The sequence below is a fragment of the Acanthaster planci genome, linkage group LG06, assembly GCF_054643075.1.
Source record: "Acanthaster planci isolate LZ-2023a linkage group LG06, COTS_SCS, whole genome shotgun sequence".
NCBI classification, from domain to species: domain Eukaryota; kingdom Metazoa; phylum Echinodermata; class Asteroidea; order Valvatida; family Acanthasteridae; genus Acanthaster; species Acanthaster planci.
The window spans coordinates 5,257,101-5,281,871 of NC_141782.1; the positions used below are offsets into that span (position 1 = coordinate 5,257,101).

Sequence of the window (24,771 nt, forward strand, 5' to 3'; positions counted from 1 at the left end):
CAACACAGTAGCTTTTACAAATGAAGAATTTAGAAAATTGTGTTATTTTCCAAAGGTTATGAATACTTTTGTGCTCAACTGTACATTGGATATCACTTATGACAGAATTCATGTTTTTTAACCACTTCCTGCCGGGGACTCCGGAATCGGAGACGTATGGTTTATATGCGTGGCTGGGGTCTCCGAACTCAAACAAAGGAAACAGGGCCATGTAACAAATGACCGTACTCCGAACAAAAGACCAGGCTGCTGGGCATTACCGATATTTTTCACTCCGATAATCCAGCCTTGTTTTGAAACTGTATACCAGGGTTTGGGGCATTAAGAGCGAGCGGATTACCACCGGGGACAAAAGCGCTCCACCGCTGCAGCGATGAGCCACACAGCACCTCTGCACGCTAATCTGGCCCCTATTGAAAAGAGGTCAGCAGTGTACTGAGCCAGGTTCGTGAACAAAAGACAGTTATACAACACCGCACAATCTGGGCTCTTTTTACAAGGCTGCAGGCCTTGCTGAAATACTCGGGTGTCAATGAAGGTCACCTGTCAACTTAGAGTAGTGCCTAAAGATACTTCGTGCGGCTATAAATGACCGTTAAATGAAATGATGAATTTTTGAAGGATTTTGAAAACAGAAAAAATGATAGTCATGCCGGTCCAGTATCATCAACGTTGAAAACTGCCCCGGCATGAAGTGGTTAAGCTTGTTACTATTCAATCAGTCCCTGTAATCTGGAATGTTATTTAGTCTCAGGTACATGCCCTTGCCACTTATGAGTATTTGTTCTGTTTGTTTATCTTTCAAGAACACAGAAATGTCAACCCTTAAACTACTGTTTGATGTATTCCTATCCATCTCTGACTTTGTTGAGGCTGAGAAGCTTACGTTGATGTTGTCTGCACTGTCATCAAGATTGAAAGGAGTAAGTATAGACCTACATTTATCATACCAGCCATTCTTTGTTAATGCTCAATTTCAAGACCCGGCCAATTCCGACTAATGCATACATATATATGTATCAAAAACAGTGTCACAAATGCCTGATAAGGAGTGTCATTAAAAAAATGGAGGTTGTCTGTCTTTTTTATCAACATAACAGATGGCTTTGTGCATTTTCTTTTTAAATTTGAACACCTAAGCTTCTGCCCAAACCTTGATGGCACAATCATTTAATCCAGTAAATTTGGGTCTAAGGTTTCAACCCAACCAGACATGCAGTTCAGTACACCTTTCATTTCAAGTGACATGTCATCTGATGACGTCATCATCACACGAGGTCAATTTTTCATCAACAACACTTCTCTATCTTGTTATATGCAAAATTTTGACCTGATGGGACATGTACTTCAGGATATAGGCTTTACAGAGTGCACCTTTAATGTCAGGTGACTTGTCATCTAATGACGATGTCATCACATGAGGTCAATATTTGTCTATCATACTTACCTCTCAAGATACCTGCAAAGTCTCATGTTCGCAACCCATTGGGACACCTACTTCGGGAGATGGGCTTTAAAGAGTGCACCTTTAATGTCACGTGACTTGTCACTTGATGGCCTCATCACATGTGGTCAATTTTCATGTAAAACACATCCCTTTCAAGATATCTGCAAAGTTTCAACCTGACGGGACATAAACCTCTGGAGATTTAAGGCTTAGAAGTTTGCCCTTTTAATGCCATGTCACTTGACACCTGACAACATTATTACGACAACTTGGACCCTCTCCAACGGGTGAACCAAATGTGCACACCTATTTATATTGTCATTTAGATCGATTGAAGTGCCAAATCGGGCTGGTTAAAAACGGTTTACAAAACCCATGGAGAAAAAATTTATAAATATATAAAAACAAGATGACAGCATCACGACGTGTTAAAATTGGCAGAATTTTTTATCAGGGTCTTTCTTGGCAGTGACTTTGACAACAACGGAATATCGCTAAATTACCCAAATGGTGCCTTGAAAACATCCACTAAGTTAATGGGCTAAAAATGACTATGCAGAAAACTGCTCCATTAAATTCATGTCACGTGATTTGCGTTTACACTGATATTGATATTTGACTCCTGGGCATATTTGTAATCGAGCAAAACAGAAAATTTAGTCTGATTTCTCTTTGTTCTCATAGTAATTCTTTTGTCCGAAAGTAAGGACTACTCTTTCAGAAAGAGTAGTCCTTACTCTTTCTGAAATCTAATCTTTCTGAAATTTCTAATCTTATGTCATGTAACCCTGATGATGTCATTAGGACGATTTTGATCTGGGACCCTCTATACGTGCTGGACTACGAATATGTACAAATATAAAATCAGTCAGATTGACCAGAGTCCCAACGTCAGGCTGTTGAAAAAGGTGTACAAAGCCTATGGGGAAAAATGAAATATTCAAAAATAAATAAAAAATGAGGTGATGATATCATCATGATATTATAATCTTGCCCTCATTTTTGTATAAGGGTCTTTTTTGGCTGTAACTTTAATGACGAGCAAACCTGGCAAATTACTAAAATGGTGCCTGAAAAACGTGGACGTTAATGGGCTAAAAGAAATTTTGGAAAACCAATAATAAATCAGTTGATGACATCATCCTGACGTCATTCTTCAAGACACATCAATGTACCAGGGTCCTTCATACAAGTAGGTAAAAGTGTGATGAAGATTGAATGGGCTTGAGAAAAAGAGAAAGAAAAAAATCTGGACCGAAAAAAATGCTTTTTGCAAAATTGAAAAAGCCAATAAGTCACTCTAAATGACAGAAAAAAATAGACCTGTAACAAACCAACATCACAGTTTGTTTTCATGTGCCCTCACCCATGGCATTGAGTTAGAGGACATGATCCACACGATTTCCCATGGGAAACCGCATATGTATAAACAAAGCATTTGGTCATTATGTTGTAGTTCTATTCAAGAGAGGAAGGCTGGAAAGAAGCTAAACTCTTGCTGTAGCTTCTACATCTTACAAAATATTTTTAACGAGTGCATATACCAGTAAGTAAATGCAGAACTGCAAACTTGATTTTGAACGGAAATTAATGAAAAATACAAAAATATAATTTCCGTGGATAAAACCATGTTAATACAGATTTGGTAAATTTCCACTGTAATACTAATATGTCATATCGTTTATGCCATTCTTTTCATTTGGAGCCATCCACACAGTACATACGCACAAAAATGCTGACTTTTCAGACCCTTCTCCCCATATGCATATGTATCTCACATATCTTTTGACTTGTCAAGGTACCTTGCTTTAGCATCATTAAATGTCACAGTACATTGTACATCTACTGTAGTACTTTTATTTACGTTGCTTCCAAATTCTTAAATGACCAAAGTAACAGCAGGTTTTTATGTCGGTAATTCTTTATTAACAGCCCTTGATATTGCTTACGTAGTAGCTTAAAAACATTTTGTTGAATAAAAACAAAAAATAATCCTGGTGCCTTTTTATTCTCTTATGCACGTAGAGGCACCTGTACATTTCCAGAAGACACTGCTGGTCTTTGTGTCATGAGTACTATTTTATGAAATATCTTTTGAGACATACAAAATGTTTAAAAACAAATAGTTACTTTTTAATATTGCCTATTTTGGACCTCTTCCAATAGTGTAGAGTATGGTATCAGTCAATTCTTGGATGATACAGTAACTTTTTAAAAAGTCAACTAAAATAGTACAAAATATATTTGTATCCAAATATTTAAGGTCACACATTTTGAAGAGTACCTTCTAATACCCACAGCAAAATGCCATAAATTTGTAACATTGAAAGAGTTAGATGTCCATTGTCAAGGTAAAATCATGGTAAACATGCGGAAATTCTCCTTACATCCATAAAGACAAAATTGTCATCAATGTTTTCAACAGAAACATTGCTGATTGTGTGTGAAACAGCGCCCTTGTGCCCCCTACTGACATAAATAGTCTGCATTATTATGCATATGCACGTAGGCCTACATGTATCTGGCACAATTTTACAACGTCATCACATTTTAGAATCGAAAAAAGGGGCCAAAACCAGATACGTAATTTCAACAAAGAGAAGTCTTGAGTGAGCTGTATGCCTTATTCGTTCATTTGCAATAAAGTAAGCAGAGCTTACCATTATTCCATGGAATGTTGGGTGCTTGTCAAAAACTATTGCAAAAATCATTATAAACGAACAAGGTTTTCATTTTTTTGTAAACCTGGTATGGGGTGTAGTTGTTCTCAGGCAGAGAGAAGAAAAAAAGTAAAAACCAGTTTATCCAACCAGATGTGTTTCCACAAGGCAAGATACCCTTAACCACTTCATGCCAGAGCATTTTTCAATGTTGATGATGCTGGGCCGACACGACTATAATTTTTCCGTTTTCAAAATCCTTTAAAAATTCATCATTTCATTTAACGGTCGTTTATTGCCCCACAAAGTAATCTTTAGGCACTACTCTAAGTTGACAGGTAACCTTCATTGACGCTCGAGTATTTCAGCTAGGCCTGCAGCCTTGTAAACAGAGACCAGATTGTGCGGTGTTATATAACTTTCTTTTGTTCACAAACCTGGCTCAGTGCACTGCTGACCTCTTTTCAATAGGGGCAAGATTAGCGTGCAGCGGTGCTGTGTGGCTCATCACTGCAGTGGTGGAGCGCTTTTGTCCCCGGTGGTAATCCACTTGCTCTCAATGCCCCAAAGCCTGGTATATGGTTTCAAAACAACGCTAGATTATCACCATTTTTGAGAGTGAAAAATGTTGGTAATGCCCAGCAGCCTGGTCTTTTGTTACATGGCCCTGTTTCCTTTGTCCGAGTTCGGAGACCCTGGCCACGCATATAAACCATATGTCTCCGATTCCGGAGTCCCTGGCAGGAAGTGGTTAACGTGGACTGATTTGTTGATATAGATCCATTAAAAAAAAAGGCCTGTAGCTATTACTGTGATGTAGAGCAGATATCTTAATATCTATCGTGTAAATGGAGACCGTTATTTCCTGAAATTTTTCCTGCAAGATAGCCATCTGACACCTTGTAAGAAATCCTCAATTTGCAACGCTACATATTTTGTATTTTTCTGTCTTCAGTGGTCAGAAAGATGGAGTCTTCTAATGAGAAGATCTGGAATTAATACTTAAAGAGAAGACAGATCAAGTGCAACAAGAGGCTCGACTGTACAGGGTGTCCCAGAAAAAAACAAACCCCGAGGAAAGGGGTTAATATGCCCAAACAAAAAAGGATCTCTGAAAATTAAAAGCAGTATTCTTTCTAATGATACCTTGATGGTATCCTTCCTGTCATGCATGACTGAACACCATTGTCTTGAAAATGGGGCATCCAAACTCAGTTGTAACACTTTGGATAAACCAGTGAATGAGGTTGTCCTCTGTCATGCTTGTCCTTGATAAGATATCAGGGGCACACCGATTATATACACATTACGTAATTCACAGTTAATTATGCACCGACACCTGCCGCGTGTCCGCCTTCCCTTTCAATGCAGAGTTTACAACGGCTGCGCATGTCAGCCACAGCTCATCTCACCAATGCAGGGTCATGTCATAAGATGTCAACCTCCTGTTGAATGCGACCTTGTAAGTCTTGGATGTTACATGGTGGACTGATGAAATCTTTGTCCTTCAGATACCCCCATGAAAAATAATCACACGGGGTGAGATCCGGAGAACGGGGCGGCCATTCAATTGGATGGTTAAGAGCAATTACTCGATCTTGGAACAGTTCTCGCAGGAGATTCCTCACAACAATGAGCCTGTGTGCAGGTGCCCCATCTTGGTTCAAGCAAAGATGTCAGAAAAAAACATTTTCTTGCCATTGAAAATGCATCTGAAGTTGGGGTACCACTTCTTCGTTGATCATGTGCAAGTACAGTTGACCATTCATATTCCGTTTGAAAAAGAATGGTCCGATAATGACATCATTCCCACACAGTCCTACCCAAACGGTGACCTTCTCACAATTCATGTTGGTTTCAAAGTTAAAATTTGGCGGGTGCCCCTTCGGTGCATATTTGACGTTGTTGTGGGTGTTAATTTCTCCTTTCATCCCAAATGCTGCCTCATCACCGATTATCAACCATTCAAGAAACCTTTCATTGGCCTGACAGCGTTCCAGGAGCCATTGAGCAAACTCCCGTCTCCTCCTGAGGTCTCCACGCAAAAGTTGGTGGCAGATGTGCATTCGGTGTGGATGGAACTGCAGGTCTGTGTTATGTGGTTAAACGAAGAATGGGACAGTTTAAGTCCACTCCTCCTGCAACTGGTTCCCCTTGGCTGTTCGACAAGTTGCTGTAGCAATGTTTTCATGAGTTCGCACCGTGCACCTCCTTCCCGAATGACCCTTATTCAAATTAAGGCTTGTCCCATGTTCTTGGTATTTGCGCACATTTTCCCAGACCCTAGGGTGAGTCAAGACCAGAAAGATCAAGAAGGCTAAAGAGAAGGTGCAGTCCTACTTAAAAAGAAAAAACAAAAAACAAAACAGGCGCACAGGTTGATGAACCGGACCCAGTTGGCAAATGTGGAACATCTACAACAGGCCCAATTTTGAGGGGCTTACTTCATGAGAGTGAAAAAAGTTCAATCCTCATGCAATGTGTACCGGAAAGAGGTGACAACAGATCACAACTCTCTCATATCATTGCAAATGTAATAAATTATTCTCCATCATCCACAGTATTTGTCAATCCTGACAAATTAGATACACTTTGCAGAGACACAAACAGGATATGTTTCTTGAGCACTTCCCAAACTTCAGATTCACATACTCCGTTCACCAGCGTCAAGTTATTTCAGTCAACAAAAGTCATGCCTGGGAATGCTGTCAGAAGAGGCTCTCCAAAATATGGGGAGCAGCTCTCCAGGAAAACTACATGGGAGGACAATCTTCAGCTGTGCTCAAAATTATTCATACCCTTTGGAAAGTAACATACTTTTCTAAATTCTTCATTTGTAAAAAAGCTATTATGTTGGTACTTCCACTACATCTTTTGTCTATTTGTTTCAATACACAAACCCAAATGTTGCGCCCAGGTTTACAAAGTCCAAAGTTTCTTCTTAATAGTCTATAGTGTGACCTTTGTTTTTGAAGACTGCCTCAAGATGGTTCCTGTTAGTATCCACAAGCTTTCTGCGTGTCTTCTTTTGGGATGTTGGCCCACGCTTCCTTGGCAAAAAGCCTTCAGCTGGGTCAGGTTGGATGGTCTCCCTAGCCATCACTCGGGTCTTCAGCTCCCTCCACACATTCTCTATTGGATTTCGGTCAGGACTTTGACTTGGCCATTCCAGTCCTGCTGGTATGTCTAATCAGGGTCCAAGCTGGAGTTTCTCAGCAGACGCTTTCACATTGTTATAAAGGATCTTGATATAATCTTCCTTTTTCACGATGCCCTGTATCTTAATGAAGTTCCCGGTAACACTGGCAGAGAAGCAACCCCATAGCATTATGTTGCAATCACCATTCTTTACGGTCAGGACTGTGCTCTTTTGCTTGTATGCTTCTCCTTGCTTCCTCCAGATGAAGGCAATATGCATGTGGCCAAACAACTCCATCTTTAATTGTCTCATCAGACCACAGGACCAATGACCAAAAGGTAGGATCTTGGTTCAGATGTGCCCTAGCAAATGCCAGACAAGCCTCCTTGTGTTTGTTCCCTAGTAGTGGTGTCTTCCGGGGCCTGCATCCATGGAGACCTCCTTTGTGCGATACTCACTGGATGGTTGCCCGTGACACCTTCGTCCCTGCCTTGTCAAGGGTATCGATGAGGGCCTGGGTTGTGATCCGTGCGTTGTTGTCAGCCTCCTGGCAAATTTTGCTGGCTAATCTAGGAGATACTTTGCTTTTCCTGCCATGCTCATTGAGGTTTTTTACTATGTTTGAACCTCTTATGCTTCCTGATGATACTCTGAACTGTTGGAACAGGGGCCTCATATTGCTAGGAAATTGCCTTGCAGCCTTTGCCTTCTTTATGGGCATTCACAATATGCTGGCATATATCCTCACTGAGTTCCTTCCTCTTAGCCATGGTGACAAGTAACTGAGAAATTATACTCTTTTTTTATACTCTTTGGGGGAGATGGCATTTCATCAGGATCTGGAACACAAAGTCATCAAAAGAACGTATTTGTTGTATTGGAACATCTTGAAATAGCTTCATGCCAAAGATTCTTGCAGTCATAGAAACTGAAAATAAGCAGTATGAATGAAAGGACATTTATTTCATGGGATTTTTGTCTGGGGTATGAATAATTTTGACCAGGAGCAGAAAAAAAAAATCGGACTCTGTCTATTTTTATGCAAATGGCATTTAGCCAACACACTTGTGGTTTTTGTGTATTGCAACAAATAGTACAAAAGATGTAGTGGAAGTGCCAACATAATAGCTTTTACAAATGAAGTATTTAGAATACTATGAAGACGAGCTGTTAAGTCACAAACACTTCCTGCAGGTAGGGCCTATTCTATTCCCTTCATGAAGAAGTAATTAACTAGAAAATTGTATACTAAACAATTGATGTCAGTTGTAATAGTTGTTGGTCTTAGACTGACTCAAACAGAGACAATGAAGACAGATTTCAACTCAATCTACGTCATGTTCTAGGTCTACATGTACGTGCTCTACACTATGCTGTAAACTCCTAAAAGACATCAATGCAATGTCACTATAATGCATGTACTGTGATGAGATGTGATGAGGTCAAGAGAGGGCAGCATTCTGCTTGACCACTTATTAAACTCTTGTTACATCCTTCCCCCCATAAAGAATTTTCCTTCTCACAAGTGTGTGCTAAACAAGAGTTCACTGAGGGAATGTCTACAAGTTGAAGCATAATCTCAAAGGTCCAGTTAGTACATGCTCATATGTTTACCCAATTTGCTTTTAAGATATGGTTTTCCAATTTCTTTCTATTTTTTCCTATTTCTCTCAAACAAACAATTTTTTAACACAGAATTTGCATGCTAGCTTGTTTAACTTTGCTTTTTTTTTGGAAACCATGGTAAATGCTGTGACTGTTGTCTAATATGTAACAAAGTCAGCGAGAGGAGATGGTCACTTCGCGGCTTGTCCGGATCTGGTTGTGATCTGAGCTGGAGTTTCTTGGGACACTGGTTCCTTGTCACTGTTTGGTGATCCTGCCTCGGTAGAGGTTTCCGCGATAACTTCCATGGAGGGCTAGACTGGAGCAAACTTCTCCCTGATAGTTCGGAGATCACGGCGATTGCGTCTGTACACGCTGCAGGTCTGTGTCGTCACCTCATAGGATCGCGGGTCTGTAGTTGTCTGGGTTACGGTTGCTTTTCTCCACTCGTGATTCTCTCTCACTGGCCTGGCTCGAACCGTGTCACCAACACTAAGTGGAGGTAGGTCCCTTGTTGTAGTAGTGAGACTGTCGCTTCTTATTGGCAGAAAGGTGATGTGCGACTTTGTTGATGATCTTTGGCTCAAGGAGTCTGCTGGTTGACGGTAGGAGAGTCTTGGTTCTGGGATTCATGAGGCGTTGAACTGGGCTGCTGGTCAATCCTTGAGTTGGAGTATTCCGGAAATCCAAGAGTGCCAGATAAGGATCACCTTTGGCTTTCTTGGTCTTCTTCAAGAGAGTTTTTGCCATTTTCACCGCCTGCTCTGCCTTTCCATTGCTCTGAGGGTAGTTTTGTGTGTGAACTTTCATTGTGTAGTGAATGACTTGAACAGATCAGATGTGAACTGTGATCCATTATCGGTAATCAGAACATCTGGGATCCCATGGCGAGCGAAGTTTCCTTTAAACTTTCTGATGACTGTCTGTGATGTGGTGTCTTCAAGGTGGTCAATTTCCCCAGAAGTTGGAGTAGTTGTCAACTGTGATCAAGTAGTTGTTTTGGCCATGTATACACTGGTCTGCGCCAACACGTACCCAGGGTCGACTTGGAATTTCGTGCGGGTGAAGTGTCTCTTTCTGTTGCTTGGACTCAAGTGATCTACAGATGTCACACTTCTGGATGGAATCTTTGACTTCTGCTGTAATACCTGGCCAGTACAGACATTCTCGTGCACGATGGAGACATCCTTCGATTCCCACATGAGATGAGTGTATGCGTTGAAGCGTGTCACTGCGGAGGGTTTTTGGCACAAGAACCCTTTCCCCTTTGAAGATGAGTCCATCTTGCATGCTGAGCTCATCCCTTATGTCGTAGTATGGTATGGGTTGTGGAACATCAGATTTGTTGTTTGGCCACCCCTTCAAAATGGTCTCCTTCAGCAACAGTGTGGAGTCATCAGATGTGTGTTGTTGTAAGTCATGCAGTCGCTGTTCAGTAATTAGCAAGTGTTCAATCATGTTGACTGATTCAAGCTGCTGCTGAAAGCGATCTGGTGACTCATCAGTCAAGTATGCTCTGCTCAGTGTATCGGCCAGATACATCTCTTTTCCTCGATGGTATGAGCCTTTCACATTGTATGTCTGTAGTCTCATCAGCATCCTCTGTAGTCGTTTGGGCGCATGATGTAGTGGTTTAAGAACAATCATCTCCAGTGGTTTGTGATCTGTCTGTACGTTCATCTGGCGACCATATTATATTGGTGAAATCGTTCCAATCCAAAGATCACTGCAAGTAGCTCTTTCTCAATCTGAGCATATCTGATTACAGTGTTAGTGAGAGCTCTGCTGGCATAAGCAATGGGTTGACCGTTTTGTATGAGTGCTGCTCCTAACCCGGTCTGTGACGCATCTGCCTGAAAAGTTAGCTCTTCCCTGGGGTTGTAGTACTTCAGTACTGGTGCTGTTGTTACCATTTTCTTGATGGCTTCCACGGCACTGTCATGGTTTTCCAACCAGCACCACTCCACATCTTTCTGTGTCAGCTTTCTCAGTGGCTCACAGGTATCACTCAGCTGTGGAAGAAACTTCCTGAGATAGTTGACAAAGCCGATGAACCTCTGCAATTCCTTCTTATTCACTGGCTTTGGCATCTCCTGTACAGGTCTCACCTTTGCCGGATCAGGTTTTAGGCCGTCTGCTGTAATGAGATAGCCCATGAATGGCACCCGAGTCATTTTGAGCTTCAGCTTGGCTTTATTCAGCTTCATTTTTTGCTGCCGGCATCTTTCCAGCAGTGCTTGTAGCTTGATGTTGTGGTCAGCTACTGCTTCTGCAACAGTTTCTCCTTCTCCATACACCAGGATATCATCAGCTATGGTTTGCACTCCTGGAAGACCTTCTATGACTTGGTCCTGTCGTCTCTGGAATTCCTCCAGTGCTGTGCTGATTACAAATGGCATCCGCAGCCATTGGTACCTGCCAAAGGGTGTATTAAACCTCGTCAAGTATGAGCTTTCTTCAGCCAGCTTAACATGCCAGAAACCGTTCTTTGCATCCAGCACAGTGAACACTTTGGCAGTGGCCAAATCAGGGAGGATATCTTCAATTGCCTTCATTGGGTAGTGGCTTCTTTTCAGTGCCTTGTTGAGGTCTTGAGGGTCTAGACAGATTCTCAGCTTCTCTTGTTTGTCTACACAGATAAGACTTGATACCCAGGGTGTGGGAGTATCAACTGGCTTAATAATCTCTCCTGCAGTCAGCTTCTCCAGCTCTCTCTTCAGCTTTTGCTTTAAGGCAACTGGCACCCGTCTTGGTGGATGGACAACTGGCATAACAGTTGAGTCCACATCCAGATGATAATTGCCTTCAAGGCATCCTGTACCTTCGAAAACATCTGCAAACTTGGTGATCAGCTGTTCTGCTGACTTAGCCATCTGTGTCTGTGGCATGACATGTGCGATGTTCTCATAATTGACTTCTATCAGGCCCATCTGCTGTGCTGCTGTGTTGCCTATTGCCTATGTTGCCAAATTCCACTTTGTACTTCTTCTGGTTTTTGAGGTTGATCATCCTCAATTTGCATCGCCCAAGTAGTTTCATCCTTGTCTTGTTGTACATAGACAGCACTTGGTCTTTATCTCTCATCTGCATATTGCCAATCATCTGCTTGGAGATCACATTACAAGTTGCTCCTGAGTCTGTCTGGAACAGCATGGGCTTTCCTTCTACCAACATCTTCGCATGGATACCCTTTGCATGTGACTTTTTTACTGTGTGGACTTGCTCTGGTATGAGGTCCATTGTCATGAGCTCCTCATAGTACGACTCATCGGAACTGCTGTCGTCTTCGACTGTGTGGACTCTCGCACTCTTAGTGTGGCATTGCTTTGCAAAGTGATTCATTTTGTGGCATTTTATACATTCTTTGCCGTATGTTGGGCATTTCTCTTTTACTAGCTCATGCTGTAGCCCACAAAATGTGCACTTTCCAGCTTGTCTTTTTTTTTCTTTTGTGTAGCTGGTCTCTTTTGTTTGTGCACTGCATGCACTTCTGTGCCTCCAGGCTGTTCCAAGGTTTTAATTCTTTCCTTTGAAAGCTCTGTGGCTCGGCTTATGGCTAGGCACTTGTCCAGGTCCAGGTTCATTTCTCTCAATAGCCGTTCACGCAGACTGGAGTCTCTGACCCCGCGTACTATGCAATCTCTCAGCAAGGAATCACAGAGTGGGCCAAAATTGCAACTTTCAGCCAGTACTTTTAGCTCAGTTAAATACTTGTCTATGGACTCCCCACTTTCTTGATTTCTTGTAAAGAACCTGTACCTTTCCACTGTTTCATTCTTTTTGGGATCACAGTGAGCATCAAAAGCCTGGAGTACTTCGTCCAGCTTTGATTCATTCATTTGCCCAAGTGCCTTGTACACTTCTCTTCCTTTGGTACCAGTAAGATACTGGAACATCTTTACCTTGACAGACTCATCTTTATTGGTTCCATTTATAATTTCAATTCTTCTTTCCATCTTTTTAATGCTTTTGGTAGATCTCTGACCTCCATGTCAGGGTTAGCAGGTGGCTTTATTTTATCCATGTCACTTGTCAGCATGTAATTTTGCTTGTTTGATTGTGACAGACAAATCTATGCCCAAGCTCTGAATGTCCCTGGTACTTACTCCCAAGACTTATGCCAATCAGCTAAATCATGGAAGGGGTTTGGCCCATCCCCAGGTCATTCAGGCTCAAACGCAAACTTTCTGTTCTCTCTCGATTTTCTTCAAAGTTGCAGATCATGTATCACTGTGTGACACTCCCGATAATAGCAGCTAGATGTAGCACAATATCTACTGTGTATCACCTCCGTCTTACTCTGCACTATTTCTAAAGTAAGCATGGAAATCGGTGTACATTACTCAGCTGTTTATGACTTGCACTGCAGTTCTTTGTCTCAACTGTCATGCACACACACATTTCTCTTTACATAAGGAACAGCCTCGGTTGTGACTTTTTTGTACCATTTGCTGTGCCCTTAAGTAAACGACAATCACTTCTGACACCATGTAATAGTTGTGGGTCTTAGACTGACTCAAACAGAGACAATGGAGACAGATTTCAACTCAATTGTGTTCTGGGTCTTACATGTACATGCACTACACCATGCTGTAAACTCCCTCTAAAAGACATCAATGCAATGTCACGTACTGTAATGAGATGTGATGAGGTCAACAGAGGGCAGCATTCTGCTTGACCACTTATTAAACTCTTGTTACATCAGTGTTCATTTGGGTATGAATGGATTGTGCATTTGAGTACAAAAACTGATATACACAAAATAATAACAAAATAGCCATCCTTAAAACTTGTATTGCGAAAATCATTGTTACCTCAATTTAATCTTTATTTAACCTAAAACTAGCAATAAAAAGCAAAAAGAGTGTGCTGATACTGCGCTGGTAAAGCAGGAGGAATGTGTACAAGCATTAATGCAAATATCGTCAAAAGATGGCGCTATGCATAAGTAGCGCCCTCTTTCAGATTTTGTTCCTTTTTGACCATTTTGGTGAGTTCTGTGGTTTAAATCTTATCAACCTAGTTTTCTGTACTCAGAGATGATGTTTAAATATGCTTGATATATTTTAAAGGAATTTTGCCCCTTTTTCTCTCGATATTTACTGATGTCTGGGTCAAATATGGTTTTAAACCACTGTGGAGTGATGTTCAGGTTCACTAATAATGGCCGGGGGTTGGCATGGGAGGATAAATGGTGGGTTGGATGGTGGAGGACACTATGTTTGAATGGTTCTTGGATGCACAAAAGCTGATTCTGGTATTTATTTGTGTGAGAAAGTGTATTGATATGAAAAAAATTCATCAAAGGCAAATTGATGTGACACTTGCCACTGTTGAAAGCTAGACCTTCATGCTTAGCAGTCTCCTAGTCTCCCTAGTGTGTCAAATTGAGTGGGGCACAGCCTCTTGAGGTCCTCCGTGCTCTTGATGCCATGGGTAGCAAGGGAAGGTGAGCCTGTGTTGGAGGTTGTATTCGGTTCCCTTTGAGTTCACACGTTGCTGTCATGGTTGGTGGACACATGAATTGTCACCAGCTGTAATTTCCGGCTCATTGGTAGGCTGGCAACAGCTGGACCCGGAACATCTAAGATGAAGAATTTTCTCGTGACCAGTTACTGCCCTTGTAACTGCACATTAGGTGCAAGAACCCTAACACGTTATGGTGGAGCCATTGTAGGCTGTGAGGTGGGCGTTGGTCGGTCAGGTAACAGATTTCCACTTGTCCCTGTAAATCTGCTTTGTGGTGCGTACGGGCAGAGTGTTGGCACTTGCGCTGCTGTCCACTTTAGCATTCAAGAAGTGTCTTCCGAGCCTGTCTGGGCAGACAATGTCAAATGTTTCAAAGACTTCAGTAGGTCCATGCAACTGCACGGGGGAGACACACATGTCGGACACAGTAATGGAGTCGAATGTGACACCAGTCAGGTCTAGGTTGTCATCACTTATGCGAGGTTTGCACAACCTTGATGTGCTGCGTGCCTCGCGGCGACGCCTGCTTGGTGAACAACTGTCTTATTGGCCATGTCGAGCTCGCTTTGCCTTCCTACAAAGCTTAGCCTAGTGGCCTTTGCCACTGCAAGCCTTACACATGTTGTTGCATGCCAGGCAACTGTGCGGTTTATGGCACAAACAGCAATTTCTGCATGGGCTCTGTGTAGAACGGATAGCCTCAACCAATGCTGAATCGTTCCCAGTCTTACGCACTGTGTCATCGGAGAGCGACTCTAAGCACTGCTTGCCTGCTGCGACAGCTTCATGCCTGCGCCCCTCTTTTTACAGCACATCAATTTAGTAGAGGCTCAATTGAATTGAGGCTGTGATGGAAATCGTAGAAGGGAGTAGAGGCTATGACCAACTTAGCCGCTCGTTCATCTCACTCTGTAGGCATAAAATCACAGCTTCCAGCTTTGTCTTGGCACCTGTTAACAAAATAATCGATTGTTTCCCCATGCTTTGTTTGTACATGTACCTAATCAACTCTAGCCTGTGTATTTTCTGATTTTCAAATGATTTTCAAACAATGCCCAAAGTTTCCCTGGGTCTTCTTGATCAGCTTCATGTAACCCAGAAGAGTCAATATGCTTCAAACCTTCAGTACCTACAGAAATTTTATTTTCAGGGCCTTTTTCTCTGCCGGGTTAATGTCATGGTCTTTCATGCAGAGAATCAATCTTTGCTTAAACAACTCTTCACGCACATTCCTGGCAGACCGACTCATCTCTGGAAACTTGGCTATGATTGGTGGCAGAGAACATATGCATCAATGTATGTCTAACTTCAAGCAAATGTGAAGGCACTACGAAAATATCTAATAACTAATGCCGAGTATTTTATTGGGCAAGGACTCATGCTGTACTGTAGCATAAATAGCAGTTAGCCTGTCAAAACACACATAACAAATTTCAGATCTTTTACAGAAACGAATAGGCCCAAAACTATTAACAGTGGTTTGACTGCAATCGAAGCTTCTTAAATAAGCTGTATGCCTGTTACAACATATCAATCATATGAAAACACAAGCCAGTGTAGTGTTTTTGTTTATCCTGAGGTAGTACTGCAGGACACCTTGGTTGGGTTGACTTGGCTGGTTAATTTATTCACTGATCCGCACTCTTTCTCGTATAAGAAGAAAACCTACAATGTGACAAAATACATGATTGCAACCTATTAATATTCAGTATTGTAAATTCTTAACAATTGAATGGGACACAATATTACATGTCATTCTGGCACCCTGACATGATACCTATGCCTGTATAGACATAATAAGTACATGTAACATTACATTTAAGTTTGTCGACATGTTGTGGGCCCACACAGACCCTTAAGAGTGTGTCGTTTCCCTTTTTCAAGGCCACAATAGATCGCTTAATTAACTCAACATAATCTAGCTTACCAACCGATCCTCCCCCTTGATCCAACAACTTATATTTTTGAAGATTAAACCAGGATCCAGGTGATTTGACGTCCGCTGAAAATATAAACGTCTACATGTCGCTAGGTTTTGGCGGCAAGTCCAGATGCAAACTAGTCCCAGCAGTAAAACTTTACAATATTACTACACGTACGCCCGTACCGAATTGTCATTCTCCTTAATTTTTGAGTAACAGTCTTAATGAAGATATTGAGCACCTTAATCATATTACTTGTAATTATATTGGAGGTTTACAATCGAAATATAATCAAATTACAACTAAACGTCCCAGAATTTATCCCCTATTATGACCGTAAAAATTAGTATCATGTCGCCCCATTATCAGGGCACCGTTAAAGTTAAAGCATGCCCTCTGTTGGCGGACAAAATCATCCAATAACTACCTTACCGTGGATCTTTATAGTCCAGTCCACCACACCAGTAACAATGGTGAATGGTCACAGTCTAAACAGTAACACAGTCATTACGGTGTAGCAGTGCCGTACTTCAAAGTATAGTGCAACAACAAACAGTCACTCAGCAAGTACTCATTGTGACTTTTTGATGATACTGGCCTGTGGCAGTCCATGTCAGGAGCCACTCGTTTGGTCGGCAATAATCCTTGGTATACGCTCCGATGATGCACCAGAGTGCTTTTGTGGGCCGCTCAGTAGCCCTGGTTAAAACCTGAAGGCAAAGTTTTCACAAAAGGAGTGCATTGCCCGCTGTTGGTCATGTGCGGTTTCAGCGGTGCAGTGAAGACATCCGGACTGCTCACCTCGTCTCAACCATCATGGCAGTCAGTTTCCGATGATGAGGGCTTGGGGTATGGCACTGGGCTGTGATGCCAGAGTCAGTCCCGAGGACCTGAAGATCATGATGGCGACAGTCTGCAGTCTGCACAGGATGCAGTGCATGGACTAGATGCCTGCGTGAGAGCATGATCGCACCGTGTGGCCTGGCCAAAATGTGCTCATCATCAATGCGGACATGCACATGTGCACATTGTTCGTACAGTGGTACACTGTTCTTGTACGTGGGCGGTCCAGGTGCATTACGTAGACTGGAATCATCAATGAGCATCGTCTGGATGTCAGAAAATTTTCAGGCCAATCTTGCCTAACCTCGTAAGTAAGTTCTCCAAAGGCACAGACAATGCCACAGCACCTGCTCTAGTGTCCAGTAGGACACTAGAGCCACCATGTTGGGATGGTGTAATAAGGTGGAACACGGAGGCGGCTAATGGGGACACGAATCTCTGATTTGGAACTTGCTAGCATAAACGACACAACAGAGCAAGAGCAAGTGCAAGGGAAAGAGCAGGAGGGAAGATCGCAAGGGAAGAGAGGGTGACCGCAAGTGCGACACACACTTATATACCCACACCGGGTACCAGCTGACCACACAAGTAGCATGCTGTACAACGTGCAGGCCTGTGCACCAATCTGTCATGCTATGGTGAGCCATGCGCACAATATAGACTGTTCCATTACCATATGTACCACGTGTTGTACAACGCTTGTTCCCATGTGCATTTGATGAACTCTTTCGTGAAAAGAGACATTATGTATTAATATATGTAGAGTGAATGATAGTGTTATGCTGCATGTATTGGTGTGCAAGGCTAGGGCCATTATATTATATTATATATTATGTTGGGATGGTGTAATAAGGGTGAAACACGGAAACGGCTTGTGTGGACTAAGTCATGGCTGCATGTTTATTCTACAAAATGCCCACATGGGCAGACATCCTCAGTGCGCCTTCGCTGTACACATGTGCAGGGTTATGAATATTCATTTATCTCTACATTATGAAATATTTGACGCTTCATAATACTGTGATTGCAGTCTGAGTGCTTTCAAGACACACAGTGCAATGTGTGTCTTGTGTTGCAATTTCGGCCCACATGTTGTAACTAGGATTTTCTGAACTGTACAATACAAGAATTTTCTGTTCGCAAATGTAAATAGTTCTTCATAAGTTTTGTATAACAATGGTATTGGAATAAAACTTGGATTGCAAACCAATTGATGCAGGTTTTAAAAATAAGTTTAAGAGGTGCTGACAGGAAAGAAATGATAGGAAGTGCAAAAATATGAGGTTCCTGCCTAATCCCACTGTTTTTATTACATGCAGCCCACCATCAATGCCATTCAAACAATGGTACTCTGTTGTGGTGTAAAAGCTGGACAGATTTTTATCAAACTTCCATTACTGCATTTCATCCTCATTTTCAAGACTCACTGCATACCTAGTAATATAATTTCCACGACCCTTTGAAGAAATGGTTGATTACTTCAAAAATGCACATTAGCCCTACCATGCAGGGTACAACCCCCCCCCTTGCAATCACTGAAGCACACTTGTATGCTCATTTCTCATTTGCATGTTTCATCTTCTCTTGGCTTCTGCCAGTTCAATTTTGATATATATTGGTTACTGCAATATTTCAACCAAGGAAGGGAAAGTCAGTGATAAGTGAACTAAAGACGTGTATTCTTGGTCCTGCAAAACCTTCATCCACGGCTTCATCGGCCTTGTCAACCTCGTCTCAGGTTAAATGAGTGCATCTCTACTCTAATGTTTTTAATGTGTACAGAGTGTAATGCCCCACAGCTGTACACATTGCGGTAACGAAAATAACACCAAACTTTGGACTTAAATTGTGACACGTGTGCGTGCGGATCAACCTAAGCCTTCATGCGTCCTAGCTGCATATCTGCTGTAGAAAATTAAAGATGAAAGAGTAAGACCATTCAAGTGTGAAACACCATGTCCCATACTCTCACATGTGACCGGCTCTAGAAAATGGGTAATAAGATTTTTTTATATTGCTAGGTTGTGTACACTACAAGCTACAATTTGATACATGAACGACCCCTGTAGTGCACTGTATTCTGGAGATATATGGACATTTGTGTATCCACAGTTTTGGATTGAATAAAAGCGCTTGTTGAAAAAAAGCTGAGAAAGTGGATTTTCTACCGAGTGATCAATTTTTCATCTTTATTCATCAGTATCCATGTTTGTAGTCAAAATTCTCAATATATAAATGTTATAGAATCTATTAAAGAAAACAAAATCAGAATCACAAAAAAAAAAGTTGCCCTCTCCAAATACAACAGGCCATAACATGTTTTGGCATTGCGTGATTTATTATCCTGTTTTCAGAGCGAGTCACATAGTAACAATTAAAGATTGCCTCATACGCATGGCCGTTCCATTAAAGAATTGCAGAGGACAAGGGTATGATGGTGCTGCCAACTTTCAAGGATGTGCCAATGGGGTGGGAGTATAGCGCCAGAAGGAAGTTAAAGCTGCACTGCCAGTTCACTGTCTTGCTCATTGCCTAAATCTTTGCCCAACAGAGTGTTTCAAGAACGTCTGTACGAGTTCAAAATGTCATTGACTTTGCTGTAAAGTTAACACAGTTGATAGAAATGTCTCCAAAACATCAGCTCTTTTTTTGAGACCATCAAAGTGACTCAAACAGGTATTATTGGAGGGTTGAAGCCCCTTTGCCCAACACGTTGGACAGTTTGTACAGGAGTTTTTAAAGGCATACTCAATAATTAATTCTCAAATGTGTAATTGTAATAACTTATATTTTAATGCTTCCCCTGTGAGAATGTTTTTATATTTGTTGTGTTATATATAACAATTATGAAATGACTACAGCTGGGGAGAAGAATTCCACATTGTAAATGTAACGAATAAAAACAGTTATGAATGATGTTATCAACTGAAATTTTATCGGACCTGAAAGAGAAATATCCTGCTAAAAATTGACTTCTCATTTCTGAAACTGACGTTGGGGGGATCTGGTACTGTCATACATGACATTGGTGGCGTCTCTCCTCTCGTTCACGGATGCGTGCAGCCTCAAAGCGATCCACTGCCTCGAGACTTGGAGACCGCCACATTTCCCAGTCTGTGGCAAACTGCTCCAGACGAGAGGGTTGGACCCCGCACTTCCTTTTTCTTCTGACCTGTAACTTTACGTTGACCAGTGGAAAGCTCACTGTAGAGGAGTGTGCGAGGGAGTCAGTCCTCAGGCATCCAGTAGACGTGTCCAACCCAATGGAGCTGCTGTTTAATAATGAGAGCCTTGACACTGACATAACTGGCTGTTTGGAGGATTGTAATGTGTGGAACTGGTCCGCCCAAGTATTACCCAAGAAGATGCTGGAGACAGCGGATGTGTAAAGCCTCAAGACTTCTCATGTGGGTTCTGTAGATGGCCTAGGCCTCGCAGCCATACAGCAAGGTGGAGATGCATATAGCCTCATAGACATCCACCTTAGTGGAGATAGTGATACCCCACTTGGAAAACACATGGTGAGACAGCTGTCAAAGGCACTGGAAGCTTTCTGTATCCTATTTTGGACTTCTTCATTGACACTGCATGACAAGTTCAGGATCCTGCCAAGATAGAGGAGGCTGTGGACTTGGCTAATGTCCTCCATCCTACAAGTACATATCAGAAGGCTGGCCTTCGCAGGACACACTGGTTGAGCACTCCTGTCTGCTTGGCATTAATGATAACAATCCTGGTGCTGGTGTAAGTATTGGCCATGGTGTTGAGGATTCTTTAGAGGCCTACTGCTGAGTGGCTGACAATGGCATCATTAGCATACTGTGGATCAAAGAGGGTCTTTGACCAAGTCTTAGTCTTGGCTTGCAGCCGTTGTAGGTTGAAGAGGGCGATACCAGAAGAAGGTGATACCGGAAAGTTATGCCATCATTCAGATGGAGCTGGTGTCGGGAAAGAAGAGTCACCACCACCAAATAGATATTGAAGAGGACCGATGCAAGGACACATTCCTGCTTCACTCCAACTTTGACCTCAAAGAGCTTTGACTTAAAGCCCCCAACAACCACTTGGGTGAACATCCCTGTATGGAACTCCTGGAGGATCTTAACAAACCTTGGGCGGCAGCCACATTTGGTGAGGATGGTCCAGAGGAGGCTCCTGTTGATGGTGTTAAATGCCTTGGTGAGATCAACGAAAGCGGTGTAGAATTCATGGTGTTGCTCCCTGCACTTCGCTTTCAGCTGACGAGCCACGAGTATCATATCCGTGGTACTCCTGTCCTTACGGAAGTCACACTGTGACTCAGGGAAGACAATGTTGGAGATGGAAGAAATGAGGCAGGAGAGCATAACCTGTGCAAGAATCTTCCCAGTGATTGCGAGGAGAGAGGTACCGCGGTGGTTCCCACAAATGGATTTGTCCTCCTTGTAAAGAGTGACGATATTAACATCTTTCCACTGCTGTGGAAGGGAGTCCGCCCAGACACCACGGATGAAACAGTGCAGATGATGGAGGAGCATGTCTCTGTCGTACTTGAAGATCGCGCCTGTGATACCCTCAGGTTGGGGAGTTGTCCTGCTGAGTAATGGGTGGCAGAGAAGGAAGGTGGTCAATCACACTAGGGTCGATGGGGTTTATACGGTTTAGGAGCTCACTGAAGTGCTCTTCCCAACGGACGAGAATACCTTAGCAGTCCTTAACAAGTGTGGAGTTATCGGCAGACCTCATTGGAACTGTAGTGCCTTTGATTGGTCCGTATAGTCTTAACCGCATCATAAAAGTCATGAAGGTCATGGGTGTTGGCAATGCCCTGGATCTTGCGGGTCTTGTTCCTTCTCTCAGTCATTTTCCATCTTCTCGAGACGTGTCCATGCCAGGTAGTGAAACTCAGCAAAATGAGCCCCGAGCGTGCTGGAGGATGGGTTGTTAATAACGATTGTTAATAAATGCAGCATTTTTTTTTCGCATGAGGTCTTGGATCTCTGTAGATGTGTCATCAAACCAGTCCTGGTGATGTCTGTGGGTGTGACCCCAGGACCTCAGTGGCGACCTCAAGGATAGTGGACAACAGGGTGTTTCAGTGGTTTGTAGAAGATCACTCAGTAAAAATGGTAGGCTCGCAAGCTGCATTTATGGATGTGGAGGCAGCACGAGGCACAGAGAAAGGGGCTGGGGTAGTGGCAGTCAGAGCACAGGCCAGACTCTCCCACAGATTCTGCTTTTTACTTGGATCCCATAGGGCACCACAGTTAAGCCATCTCCTAGCAGCTCTCTTGCGAACAGGAGGTGAAATCCTGAGCTTGAAAATGGAGCAAACAAGATGGTGGTCTGCTCAGCACTCTGCACCCTGACGGGGTCTGGTAATGGAGACATCAAAGCGCCAGATAATGACATAGTCAATGAGGTGCCAGCGCTTGGATGAGGGATGTATCCAGGTGGTCTTAGGCTTGTGAGAGAGTTGGAAAATCATGTTGGTAATGATAAGGCTCTGGTCAGCGCAGAGGTTGAGGAGCCGGAGTCCATTCGAGTTGATAGAGCCAACCCCATGACTACCGATGACACCACCCCAGACGGAACAAGTAGAGCCAACCTGGACAGGTTCCAGCACACTGGAATCACCAACCAAGATGATCTTGTCTTTCTGTGAGATGGCACAGAGTGTCTGTTCAATAAGGTCATAGAATTTATCCTTAGCAACTTCGGAGGACAAAAGGGTGGAGGCATAGGCTCTGATAACTGTGACGTATTTCCAGGCTGCCAAAGGAACATGGAAAGTCATGAGCCACTCACTCAGGCTAACAGGGGCCTCTGGCAGCTGGCTGAAGAGGGATGACTTGATGATGAACCCCACACTGTGGATCCTAGCAGCTTCCTCTGGGAGCCCCTTCCAGTAAAACTTGTACCCTTCACCAACCTTGGTGAGGGAGTCTTCTGAGGCGAGACGGGTTTCACTGAGAGCGACGATGACGATGTTGTAGCACCTGAGCTCAACTGCAATGAGGGTTGTGCGCCAAGGTAGGCGTTACTGGTTGTGGGAACCTTGGGATCCATCACTGTGCAAATGTTCCAGGTATTCTGTTTTCTGATTTTGTTTCGGCCACAAGAGGGGTGTCCTGGTGGGCGCAGCTACCCACCTAGGAGAAAGCAAAGTGGACGATTTTTGGGCCACCTTTTCTAGGCCCATCCTCATAGAGAGGCAAGCAGTGTTGACCTTCAAAAGGGCTGCTCAGTGGCGCAGGCTGCTGCTGGATGGGGACGCCACTCCACCCCAGCCCAAGACGACCATCATACTTTTGCCGCCATACTTGTAGTGGGCAGGCTAGGGGCTGCCAGTCGCATCCAGGACCTGCCCCCATCACCGGCCCAACCGTCGCCGCAGAACTTCTGCATTATTAAAGGGTAATTAAGTGGGGGGGTGAAACCTGTGCAATGAAGAGATAAAGGTGATGGAGAGGGTGCGCAGTCCTCAGCACCACCAACAGCTGATACGGATGGCATGATGGAGTCAGGATGACCGTTAGCTGAGGGGGCTGCAGGGGGTGGCCAGAGTCTTCTAAGTGCCTGAAGAACTGCCCTTAAACACGCTTCCCACAAGATGCTGCTGGGAAGCCTGACATACAGAGATGAGGCCAAACCAGACTTCAGCAAGCTGCCACTTCACCCATGATTGGGGGATGCACTAAGATCAAGTTTATCTTTCTAAGTAGATTGCCAACCTAGGCTAACGAGTGCTACCAACCCGGGTTTCAAATCAGAGTTGTCCTCCTCCTAGGCAGACGGCCATCTTAAGCTGACAAGTTCTACCTACCCAGGTTTGAGATCAGAGTTGTCCATCTCCTAGGTGGCCTGGCGGCCAAGCTACGAGCTCCACCTACCCAGAGCACCTGGTTATAGTGCCAAAAACACACTGGCACCCTGTGCTGTTCAGTAGAATCAGGGTTGGCGCAAGAAGCCAGACAGTAGGATTTGGTTAGGAGAGGCCAATGTTGAGACACTGTGCTATTTAATGGGGGTATTTCAGAGGAAGAGGAGCAGCTCACTTCTCCAATCTACCCCAACACATCCTAACCCATTTAACCCCACTGACATACAAGCAATACCTAGAAGCACTCTGCCATAAAGTCACAGCACGGAACAATCTTCTGCATCATCTTCATGTAGCCAGAACACTATGGGTGCGTAGACATCCTCCCTCCAAACTGGTATCCATGCCCTTGTGTAGAGCACTGCAGAGTATGCGAATCAGTATGGTACCGCAGCATTCATATTAACAAACTGGATGTTACCCTCACTAACACCATGACAATCATCATGGGCTGTCTACACCCAACTCCAATGGATTTCCTGCCAGTGCTAGCAGGCATTGCACCTGCCAAGCTCTGCAGAGAATGAATCACCCCCAGACTAGTGTCCAAGGCCACGTCAGATGAAAGCATTTCCTGCACTACCTTGTCCAGGATTCTGAACTGTTGGGATGACAATCTTTGCCATCCTGGCATCCCTTCTGTCTTCACACTGTGACCCTCTGTGGCCCCTTTTTGCCAATTGCACAGTCATACAATCAGGAGAGAACGAAAAGGCATTGACTTCGAGAAAAATTGTCTTGTTATAATATTATGATTATAATATAGGTATTTATAGAGCACCTTTAACATGGATCAAAGTACTGTACATCAAGGGAAAAAGACA

The 24,771-nt window shown here is 43.2% G+C and overlaps 1 protein-coding gene across 7 annotated transcripts in view; it reads left to right on the forward strand.

The window, feature by feature from the left end:
* The window catches only part of LOC110989242 (uncharacterized), a 515,163-nt gene that overhangs the window by 450,115 nt on the left and 40,277 nt on the right, over window positions 1-24,771 (forward strand). For all 7 annotated transcript variants that reach the window (XR_015425756.1, XM_087138534.1, XM_087138530.1 and 4 more), the window contains one exon: window positions 807-923. Coding sequence is in view for 6 of the 7 variants with exons in the window: in XM_087138534.1 (XP_086994660.1) it covers window positions 807-923 (117 nt within the window). In the remaining variant the exon portion in view is untranslated. Of the gene's footprint in view, window positions 1-806; window positions 924-24,771 lie in introns of those variants that run through there.